The sequence below is a fragment of the Danio aesculapii genome, chromosome 20 (assembly GCF_903798145.1).
Source record: "Danio aesculapii chromosome 20, fDanAes4.1, whole genome shotgun sequence".
NCBI lineage: Eukaryota > Metazoa > Chordata > Actinopteri > Cypriniformes > Danionidae > Danio > Danio aesculapii.
In genome coordinates this window covers 51,415,841-51,428,340 of record NC_079454.1, presented here as the reverse complement: position 1 = coordinate 51,428,340, position 12,500 = coordinate 51,415,841, and the positions used below count along the sequence as shown (strand labels likewise).

General features: G+C 37.1%; 1 protein-coding gene across 1 annotated transcript in view; it reads right to left on the bottom strand.

The window, feature by feature from the left end:
- Positions 1-12,500, bottom strand: part of fut8b (fucosyltransferase 8b (alpha (1,6) fucosyltransferase)) — a 206,031-nt gene that overhangs the window by 92,577 nt on the left and 100,954 nt on the right. The window contains exon 2 of the mRNA XM_056481322.1: positions 7,325-7,819. Within this exon, the coding sequence (XP_056337297.1) occupies positions 7,325-7,527 (203 nt within the window). The 5' untranslated portion in view covers positions 7,528-7,819. The remainder of the gene's footprint in view (positions 1-7,324; positions 7,820-12,500) is intronic.

Sequence of the window (12,500 nt, the reverse complement as noted above, 5' to 3'; positions counted from 1 at the left end):
CCCATAAATGTCTGCACACTGAATTTGCAAAGTCTCTAATACCTCCAGTCTCTTACAACTTAAAAAAAAAAAACTGATGTTCACTTTTTATTTGTATTTAGCCTTTACAAACAATAAATGTGAAATAAACGATCAAATAAATAAAACTTTCAGACTCAGCTTATATTTATATTTATATAATTTTACCGATCTCCCTCTTCAACAGCACTCCTTGCCCGTCCGCTGTTCACTTTCACTTTCGTCCGCGACTCCCCTCCCCAGGCACTCTGTCTGTGTGTGTGTGTGTGTGTGTGTGTGTGTGTGTGCGCGCGTGAACTTTGTAACGACATTGTGTGTGACTCGTCGATGCAACAGCACAATAAATACTCAGTGGTAAAGTTCTTACCACTTCTGTAGTATTTCTCACAAACGCTACGTGAGATCTTCTTCCTCTAGGTCTGTCTGTTGTCTGACGCAGCCGAGGGAGGAGATTAAGGCACGCTGAAAGGCACGTAGAAACGGTGGGCGGGGAGGACTAGCTTTAAAGGCGCAGTACAATAAAACAGCCCCCTAGTGAAAAAATGTATAAAATAGAATCTTGCCAAAGGTATAATGAAAAATCTGATGGGTGTTTTGAGCTGAAACTTTACATAAACATTCTAGAGATGCAAAACACTTATAATAAATCTGAAAAAAGGGGTAACCTAGGTGCCCTTTAAATCCTACACGGCGCCTCATAGCCATCTGTGTTTGCTTCATTGCCTTCTCTTCTGACACCGCTGGTTTGAAGCTGCAGAGCACTGAAACTATACGTTTATCGGAACTTAATAAGCCGAATTCAATTCAATTTACCTTTACTTGTATAGCGCTTATACAATGTAGATTGTGTCAAAGCAGCTTCATATAAAAGGTCATAGTAAATTGGAACAGTGTAGTTCAGTTTGTAGTGTTTAAGTTCAGTTCAGTTGAGCTCAGTTCAGTGTGGTTAAAATCAGTCCAAACACTGAAGAGCAAAACCAACGTTGCGCAGCTCTATAGATCCCGAACCATGCAAGCTAGTGGCGACAGCGGAGAGGGAAAAAAAACTTCACTAATGGCGGAAGTGAAGAAAAAAAAAACATTGAGAGAAACCAGACTCAGTTGGGCACGATCATTTTAATTTCTCCGCTGGCCAAACATCTTGTGCAGAGCTGCAGTCTCAGTGGCGGAGGCTGGAAGCTGGCCTCAGCGAAGACTCGTCTGTCTCTGGAGCGTCACAGGAATCAGTCTCATGTTCTCCACTCCTCCATGACCATCACAGTAGCTGCTCAGGATACGGCCTGGATTATGGAAACCTTGGGATCATCTCGTCGTTGGTCTTGGATCGAATCAGTGACTCTGCATAGTCTGAGGGCCTCGGGAAGAGTATCCCCAGGTGGAAATGGAGAATAAAGAGAATAATTAGCGTAGCTGCTGTTCATAGTGTATATAAACAAGATGCAGAACCTGTGTGGAAGCCCGCTAAGTGAATGACTTCCACACCACTGCATTAGTCTTTCCTCTCTTATCAACTATTTCGTCTGCATTCGTACTTGTGGAAGCTTGTCATTCGCAACAGAGCTTAACCAACTGCTGAGTGCTGGCAGCGTGTCTGTGACGTACGTAATCACGCAAGTGACATCACGCTCTTTCTGACGGCTGAGCACTGACCGTCATTCAGTGACAAGTGATAATGTGTAATATTTTAGGTATATAATAAAATATATATATGCTAATTTATATCGAAATACAGGAAATGGGTTTAAATATCATATCACCGTTATTGAAAAAAAATCTTTCGCGATATAAATTAATATCGAATTATTGTCCAGCCCTACTTCACTTGCATCTTATTTAAATATGAGCACTAGTCTGACTGGTCAAGCTCTTTAATCATTAAAACTGGTCCAGTTGCACAGGTCAAGGACACTGCTGGGTCTATCAGAGATCCTGAGATTGGCGTTTAAAGCGGATCAATGAACGAGCCACACCAGACACAAACAGCACAGAATAAAACACACAAGACATTGATCACATCAAGATTTCCATCTGAAATAGATGCAGCTCCTTCAGCCTGACAGAAAAGACAAATGGGCACAGCAGCTTTTATTCACTGCACACTTCCCTCCGTATAATCAACACAGGTCGTTGTGGCTGCTGTAATCTGTAATTATTCCTTCAATTAGTAGTTCTGCAGTCTTGATTTCGTCCAGGCAGATCAGGTTGTCTGCTAATTCTCACTTTCTTTGATGTTTGCTTTGCGCTGGAGGAAAGTTTTGCTAAGTTTCTCTCCTCAGGTTAAGCTCTTTATGAAACTACAAAAAAGAAATGTGACTTACCTGGATTTTTTATTTATTTATATCAGGGGCGGACTGGCCCATAGGGAGCACCGGGACATTTCCCGGTGGCCTGACGGTCAATCTGGCGTGCCACCGTGACTCTGGCCTACCGCGCACAACCCCCCTCCCCCCCGACCCCTCTCTTCATTTTCTAGATTGCATCAGATGTGGCCTGACTACCTGTAACTTTGGCCTGGTGGAAAATGCTTTACCAGTCCGCCCCTGATTTAGATAGTTGAAAGTGCCAGCAACACATTGGCTCAGTGGTTAGCAGTGTCACCTCACAGCAAGAAGGCTGCTGGTTCGAGTCCCGGCTGGGCCAGTTGGCATTTCTGTGTGGAGTTTGCATGTTCTCCCCGTGTTGGAGTGGGTTTCCTCAGGGTGCTCTGGTTTCCCCCACAGTTCAAACACATAGGGCCGTAAACTAAATTGGGCCGTAACTAAACTCGCCATATTGTATGTGTGAATGTGTGTTTCCCAATGCTGGGTTGCAGCTGGAATGGCATCCACTGAGTCAAACATATCCTCGGAGGGGAATACTAGTTGGATAACACTCATGGAGACGTGCCTAAACTTAACATGAAATGTAAACATATCCTTAAATTCTGATTGGCTGACTGGAATGTTGCTCTAGAATCAACAGAGATGCTAATCCAGGAGAATGTACTACTTGGTGAAATCAGGTGAGGGGTTTAAATAGTATTGTATTTGCATATTTAATATTAATATTTTAATTTTAAAGATAACAGTAGACTTCTGTTCATGCATTTATCAGTTTATGCAAGTTTTATCCAAAGAGAGAAACAAAATGTAAATTGAATAGTGAAATACGACTGATAATAATAATAATAATAATGATAATAATAATAATAATAATAATGATAATAATAATGATAATAATAATAATAATAATAATAATAATAATACTAATAATGATAATAATGATAATAATAATAACAATAATAATAACAATAATAATAATAATAATAATAATAATAATAATAATAATTATATCATTTCATTTCATTTTCCTTTGGCTTAGTCCCTTTATTCATCAAAGGTCATCACAGTGGAATGAACCGCCAGCTTATTCAGCATATGTTTTACGCAGCAGATACCCTTGCAGCTGCAACCCAGCCTCACAGCAACAGTGCTAACCACTGAGCCATGGTGATGCCCCAATAATAATAAATAGAAAATGATAATAATAATAAAATAATAATAATATTAAGAAAATAATGAAAATAATAACAGCAACAACAACAAAATTATATTAAAATAATAATAACAACAACAACAACAACAACTATTATTATTATTATTATTATTATTATTATTATTATATAATTTGTGATATATTATAATAAGTATAGGTCAGAAAAACTTTTGCTAAAACAAAAATAGGAGTTAAATAATGTTACATTATCATTTACTGTAATAGATTTAGGTAAAAATCATATTTATTCTAACCTGTAAAGTATAATTGATCACACAAAATTTTAATAGATTTTAAATCACCTCAGTTTTCTTAATGACAAGTGTGTAAAACCTGGTCATAAGAATAGTCTATAAAGAGTCTATTGTTTATTCAATATTAATGTAATATCAAATAAAATTAACAATAATAATATAATAATTCCCCTACTGTGCAATAAACATGTCAAATATTTTCTCATACGCACTTGTACACAGCACCTTATAATAATATACAATGTAATACTTTCTTGTCTAATTGCATCTCAGTTTAATGTTTGTCATCTTTTCTCATATTTATTTTGTGTTGTTTTTTATTATATATATATATATATATATATATATATATATATATATATATATATATATATATATATATATTTATTTATTTATTTATTTATTTATTTATTTATATATATTTATTTATTTCTGTCAATATATTGATATTATTAATATATATTCATTATTCATTCTATCATTTATTTATTGAATTTTATTGAATTTTATTTTATTTATTAGTTTATCTTTTGTTGTTGTTGTTCTCTCCCAGCCCAACTAAAAGAACCAAGACTTTCTTCAGGAGAAAAACATCATAGAAAATAGTCAAAATGTTCAACAGCATTTTCGAAGTATTTGATAAAGAATAAAAAACTTACAAAGTACAAAGAATAGTTAATAAAGCTGTCTTCAACTAGATATCTTAAAGGCTTTAAAATAGTTTTGCTCAGAAAAAAACAAACATTTCTAAACATGGGATTTGGTTTTCTCTTCTCCTTTTTCATTTCCCCTGTTGTTTTAAACACAGGAGCTGACTCTAGAGAAATAAACTCACACCAGACAGAATCAGGTCAAGCACTGTAAATATTAGAAAGAGTCTTCAGGAGGAAAGCACACAAACCATTGACATGTCAATCAGCGAAAACTACTGGATAAAAGCCAAACACATCTGCATACTCAACCTGTCAATCAAATACAAGTCCCTAGCATGTAAAGAGCATCTGCCAAATTACTAAATGCAAAATTGTAAGAAACATAAGGCGTACTCACACTTTGTACATTTGACTTGAACCGGGCCAAAGCATGCATGTCCACCTTCCCGTCTCCCCCGACGGCCCGCACTCACATTACATTCGGGCCTGGGCACGCTTACGTCATCAATGATGCACTGTTCAGTAAGAAGCGCTCTCGCTCAGCACAGTGGAGATTTCTTCAGTTATATTGTTTTAGTTGTTTGGGATGCGGTGACACGCAGTCAAATATTTCGCCGAACAGATCAGCCACTTTTGACGCTCATAAACAATCATAAAGTCTTCGTGCTGCAGGAGTTTGGTTTGCTGAAGGCGCAGCTGTCGTGCAGTGAGGGGTTTGCGTCTTTAATAAACTACGACAGTTTGGGTTCATTGAACAGTAAGAATGATGATTAATGTGAAACAGTCCCTTAAAAGTCACATCTCGCTTTCAGTTTCGGGCTCAGGCGTGTTTTGCACTCACACACAAGTGCACCGCGCCAAAGGCCAAGTGAACCTCGCTCAGGCACACCTCTTATAACCAGGCCAGGGTCGGCCAAATGAACCGTGCCTTAGCCTGATTCAGCACACTCACACTTCTCGATCCAGGAAACGGGCCTGGGCATGGTTCGGATAACATAGTGTGAAAAGGCCCTAAATAAAAACTAAAGGGGAAAAATTTAACAAATCGATTAATCTGTTTGTTTAGATGTTTTTGTTCAAATGTGTGCAATTAAAAAAAAAAACAACAACACAAAAACAAAAAAACACTGTAAATAGGATTAATTACTGTAGTGCGAGTATGACTGCATGTTTCATGGCAAGCAAAAACAAAATCCATCTCAAAAGTCCATCAAACAAGTGTTTACATAGAAAAACAATAGAAAAAAATCATATTGGAATGTAAAAGTGTGAATGGAAGGTAGTGATTTCCAAATTTACTTTGATTTGTATTTCAATGCAGACAATATGAAGACAATTTTTCATGTGTTGTCTGGTCAACTTGATTTCATTTGCAAATATACATCTTTTCCTGTCATTCAGACCTGCAATAAAGTTGGCACAGGAGCAATTAGGGCTAGTAATCAGGTGATTTGGTTAAATGATGATTTCAACAGGTGATTGTAATTATGATTTGATACAAAAGCAGCATTCAAGAAGGTCTAGTCCTTTAGGAGCAAAGATGGGCAGAGTATCGACAGTTTGCCAACAAATACCTGAGAAAAGTATTGAAATGTTTAAAAACAATGTTTCTCAAAGAAAGAGAGGAAGATATTTGGATATTTCACCTTCAACAGTGCAGAACATCATTAAAAGATTCAAGGAATCTGGAGGAATTTCAGTGTGTAAAGGACAAGGGTGCAAGACTAAGACCTAAGTCGGCACTGCATCAAGAATCCTCATTCATCTAGAAGCGATATCACCACATGGGCTGAGGACTACTGCGGCAAACCTTTGTCAAGTGCCACAATACGTAGTTACCACCACAAATGCTAGTTAAAACTGTACTGTGCCAAAAGGAAGCCCTATGTTAACAGTGTCCAGAAGCACCATCTACTTCTGTGGCCTCAGAGGCATCTGGGATGCACCATCAAACAGTGGAAACATGTACGGTGGACAGATGAATCAGTATTTCAGATATTTTTTTTTTGGAAAAAATGGATGCTGTGTGCTCTGGACCAAAGAAGAAAAGGATCATTCAGACTGTTATCAGCAACAAGTCCAAAAGCCACCGTCTGTCATGGTATGGGGTTGTGTCAGAGGCCTTGGCAAAGGTAACCTGCACTTCTGTGATGCACCATTAATGCTGAAAAGTACATAGAGATGTTGGAGCACAATATGCTGCCTTCTTTTCCAGAGGCCCAGGCATATTTCAACAAGACAACGCAAAACCACATTCTGCACACATTACAAAGTCCTGGCTGCAGAGGAAGAGGATACAGGTACTTGACTGGCCTGCCTGCAGTCCCGACTTGTCTCCAATAGAGAATGGGTGGCGCATTTTAAAGAGCAAAATGCGACAATAAAGACCCTATACTGTTGGACACCTTAAGCCTTGTTTGCCTCAAACACTTCATCACTTGGTGTCTTCAGTCCTTAAATGTCTTTTAAGTGTTGTGAAAAGGAATGGCAACATTACACAGGGGTAAATGCTTTACTGTTCCAACTATTTTTGAAATGTGTTGCAAGAACCAAAACTGGAATACAAAAAAAATCAAGAGGAACACATTAAATAATGTTTGTTGTATTGTCTGCAATGAAATACAAGTCAAAGTAAATTTGGAAATCACTACTTTCCTTTTCATTTGCGTTTCCATACTGTCATACGCCTTTGCTGATATGGAATTACAGTATAACTGCCTGTTTTTGTAACAAGACAGAAAACAAATCCATTCCAAAAGTACATCAAACAAGTGTTTACATAGAAAAACAATTGGAAAAGTATCACATTGGAATGTAAAATTGTGAATGGCCACTAAGGGTGTATTATAGAATATGTGTATTTACCGTAACGACTGAGCCATGCGACGCAGGTCTTCATTCTGCTGCTTCAGTCTCTCCAGTTTAGTGAGGATCTTGGCAAGCTCACGGCTGGATCTCGGCGCATGTTCGCTGTCTTTCACCAAATGACCACCAATATAAAAGAGCAGCGTCCCCCAGGCCAGGAGGATCAGCGCAATCCAGCGCCACGAGCCCGTCCATGGACGCATTTCTGCCGCCGAGCTCCGGTCACCACCGACACGCAGCCATGGTCAGTCTGAGGATTAAAAGGGGCTTCAAAAGAGGAGCGTCCAGATGAAAAATAAATAAATAAATAAAAACACACAGTGTCTACGCCGGGACGTCAACACAGAGCGGGTGTTCATGCATCGTGGCACGTCAGGAAGGCAAATCCTCCATATTCTGTTGCTGGAGATGATGGTGGTTCTGGATTTGTTATTTTACTGGTGTCTCATTGGAGAGTGAGTCCATACAGTTGGGTTTTCTGAAGGCATTGCCGATCTGTTGAAAGAAAGAAATGAGAATGTAAGAAAAACAGAAATCGGTTATTAAAAAATTAGTTACTTAAACTATTGTTTTGAAATGTGTTGCAAAAAAAATCATATTTCTGTTAAACAGAAAGCGGGGAAGTAAAAGTAGAGGGAGGCAAATAATTCAGAATGGCTAACAGTTCTGACTTCAACTGTATATTGTGCAGCCCGAGACATGAGACTCTGAAAGCGGCGTGTACCTCACGTCTTGACCCTTTCGCTCATACTGTGACAGCTAAAATCCCCCTCATTCCTCCAGACGTGTCCTGCAGATGCTGACACATGTTTTCTGACCAGTCGCTGTGTTGTCAGACTGACGTGAAGCACACTGGAGCGACCCTAGAAAACCCTGTGTCATCAGTTTCAGAAAAAAACATTGTATCTGCGCTGGCAGCAATTTGCACCAATATTAGCATCAGCCATGGAATGCAAAGAGTTTAACTTCAGGCAAATAAACAGCAAGAGTCAAGGCAACTACTGACTAAAATGACAATCCTAACGTCTGTTTCATGATGACTTTAGGTTTGCATCTGTATGCAAAATGCAGGATATACAGATTCCCTCCAGGAATGAGGAAGAAAAAACATTGTGTCAGCGCTGCCAATGATGTGCAGCAATATCACCATCAGTAACGAAATGCAAAGCTACTGGGGAAAGTTAACCGTTATACAAATGAACAGAAATAGATGAAGCAACTACCGGTGGGAAAAAAGACAGCTGAGCTTTAGCATAAACAAATTTGTTTTTGATGCAACGCAAGAAGACAATTCCCATTACAATGAATAAAGCTGTCCAACAATCCAATCAGTTCCCAAAGAAATCATGCATCCCCTTAAATTGTGTTTCTCATTTCAGGACCACTTGAAGTGGATATGCGTAGATAGGGGGAAAAATTACAACCTTCTGTTTTATGATGACTTTAACTTTGTATCTGAAAGCAAAATGCAGGATATATGGATTAAGAATGTATTCATCCCTCCCTGAAGAGGCCATCACTCCAGACTCGTCACTATTAAAAATCGGTCAGGACCCCTTATCGTCACTCTTTGATGCTCAGTGTACCCCTCCAGCATTATTTAAGATGCTCCGTTCCTTTAAATGAGAAACCTTTGGCATAATATAGTAAAGTGAAAGGCATTGGCAATTTCATCGTTTTGATTAAATGACATACTGAGTTATATTTTTGCTGTTATTAATGTGAGCTTTTCTAAAGTTAACACATTGTAAAAGAAAATCTTGCTGCCTTAATTTTTTTTGGTTGAATTAAATGAACTTTTCTAGTCATCTAAACTTAAATATATTAAATATAATATACTTAAAAATAATAAGTAAATTAAATATATTATATTCAATATTAAATATATATAATAAAATATTAAGTTAAACTTTGTATACATTATAAAAAAGTTGAAATCTGATTAACTTATTAAAATAAGTTAAAGCAACATACTGCATGAACATCTGTTGACTTAACTGTGTCATTCGATTTTTTACAGTGACTATTTGATTTATACAAACACATTTTTGAGCTCATAACTCAACTATTTGTCAATATAAAACACAGGATACAGCAGGCAAATCCAACAACGATTGTAGATTATTTTAAATATATGAATATTCCAAGTCTTCTGAGGCAGCATGAGATATTTCTGGAAGAAAATTGCACGACTGCGGTTTCCATTCGCATCCCAGTTCAGATGTTGTCTGTGTAGAATTCAAATATAGCTTCGGTTGTTGAATTGTGTTGGCTCCCTCTGTGTATCGTGACCAATCATGTCACACTAATGTGCTGGAGCAACTTTTTGAAGCGGAAGATATCAGCGAGTGGCAGTCGGATCGTTTTCAGCAATTGAAACCTACATAAAATATTACGTTCTTCACATAAAGACCAAAATATTTCAGAAAATATTAATTTTTATAAAACTATTTGTATTTTACAACGTCACACAAATAATATCACTAATTTATAAAATTTGCAAAGAAACCTTCCTAAAAGTGAACGTACACCAGAATAAATTCTAATTTGTTTATTAATGATTATGGCTCATATGATGATTTAAAGTGATTCAATTAAGTCAATATTTAAGTATTAAGTATTAGTACTTCATATATAAGTATTAACTCTCTAAAACGGAGCCTTTAGGATTTGACAGTTGTGCTGTTTTGGTGTCGCTTTAAATTCAAATGAGATTCAAAAGAGGGTGGAGCTACAAACGTCTATGTCTCAGTATAGCGGCAAATTTAAAAACAGGACTAACTTTATCACTGTGAAAAACTGAAAATGTCAGAACCAGTGGCTCAGAAGATGGAAGTCTATGGAGACTACTACTATCCTAAAACTTTTATACATTTTAACATTTATAATGCCTCTTAGTCGCTGTAAAAGTCCATTTTTGAGCACATAACTCAACTATTTGTCAATATAAAACACAGCATACAGCACTCAAATCCGACTAAGATTGCAGATTATTTTAAATGTATGAATATTCCAAGTCTTCTGAGGCAGCATGAGATATTTCTGGAAGGAATTTGCACGACTGCGGTTTCCATTCGCATCCCAGTTCAGATGTTGTCTGTGAAGAATTCAAATATAGCTTCGGTTGTTGAATTGTGTTGGCTCCCTCTGTGTATCTTAACCAATCACGTCACACTAATGTGCTGGAGCAACGTTTTGAAGCGGAATATATCAGCGAGCGGCAGTCGGATCATTTTCAGCAATTGAAACCTACATAAAATATTACGTTCTTCACATAAAGCATTTCAGAAAATATTTTTATAAATTTATTTGTATTTTACAACGTCACACAAATAAAATCACTAATTTATCAAATTTGCAAAGAAACCTTCCAAAAAGTCAACGTACACCAGAATAAATTCTAATTTGTTTATTAATGATTATGGCTCATATGATGATTTAAAGTGATTCAATTAAGTCAATATTTAAGTATTAAGTATTAGTACTTCATATATAAGTAATAACTCTTCAAAACGGAGCCTTTAGGATTTGATTGTGCTGTTTTGGTGTCGCTTTAAATTCAAATGAGATTCAAAAGAGGGTGGAGCTACAAACGCTGATGTCTCAGCATAGCAGCAAATTTAAAAACAGGACTAACTTTATCACGGTGAAAAACTGAAAATGTCAGAACCAGTGGCTCAGAAGAAGGAAGTCTATGGAGACTACTACTACCCTAAAACTTTTATAGATTTTAACATTTATAATGCCTCTTAGTCCCTGTAAAAGTCCATCTATTAGCCCAATGATGAAACTAACAGCATGGTCGAAGGTTAAATGCATGTAAGCTTTTTCTATTGCTTCTGAAAAGAATTTTGCTATTGATTAGAATTTATTCATATTCGTTTTTCAGCTGTGAATTTAATCTGACTCCAATTTTAACTGATCCAAAAATGTAGACTGTATTTCTAATTGTAAGAACGGATCACATTCATCGTTTATGACTTAATTTAGAGATTTGATTTAGATCTGATTCCTTACTCTTCAGTTATACGTTCATTAGGGACCAAACGCCGCTCAGAGTTTCTCACGGACAGTATGTCGACACTCTGAAGTTAGTAAGAGGGTGCAGGATTAACTAATATTCAAATAGGCCGGTTGCAAACTGCTCACTCATTCCTAAAAGAAGAGCAAATTTAGCCAAGCACTGCATCTTTCTAATTTCAGTGATTATATAATTAAAAGATCTTCATGCTGTGATGCCAAAACGGCTCCGTACAGTCAAATGCGCCTATTAATCAAATAACTAAGTCAAATCATAAAGGTAGCGCAGACTCCACTCAATCTACTGGATATAAAAAGATTTTAGGAGAATTCAGAATAAGTCAAAACTTCACATTTTATTTGTCAGGTAAACTAGTATTATGCCGATTACATGTCTCGTGAAATTCCATAACAGTTCTTAGGCTCTGATATTCTGGAGAGATTTAGCCATCTTTACATTCCCATGGAATCTCTAAAAGCTGATGGCTGCTTCTCACTCCGGGCTGTTTATGCTAATGAGCTAGAGACTGTCACTAATGGGCGGGGCTTTCCCACTCTGATAACACGTACATTGGGAGAATATCGATCAAAAGTGTTTTGCAGACTGTTTTTATCAAATGTGACTATAAATAATAGAATTAACTTAATTTTTACTATTAGAAGCGGTCTATATTTACACACTGTTGCGGCACAACTGTGTTTAAACCCCTTATACTTGTGATTTTTGCATAATAGGTGTCCTTTAAAGCTACATTCTATCGTCAAGTTTGTCTTTTATAGACTACAGCTTTTGCATGGGAACTGCTAAAACGGGCAGAAATGTGTAAACGCTACATTTATAAAAGACACCGCTGATGTTTGCAGTGCAGATAGCGGTGATAAATGTGAAGAGATCATCATTGTAGTCTGGTTGCATCACTTTGAGCGCAGACGGAGCGTTAAAGAGAAATATGACAGAGCAGCTTTTAATGAATCTTCAGCGAGCATTAACAGGACATCAGTTTTCATTATTAGAGAGAAAAAAAGACAGAGAGACGGAGCGTGGAAATACAGTCTCTGCAAGCACTAAAGGAAGGAACTTGTGTCATCATTTATATCTCCTAATTTCCCTGCAGAACATTACAGCTGAGTTATTGTGTTCAGTTATATGAGCTTT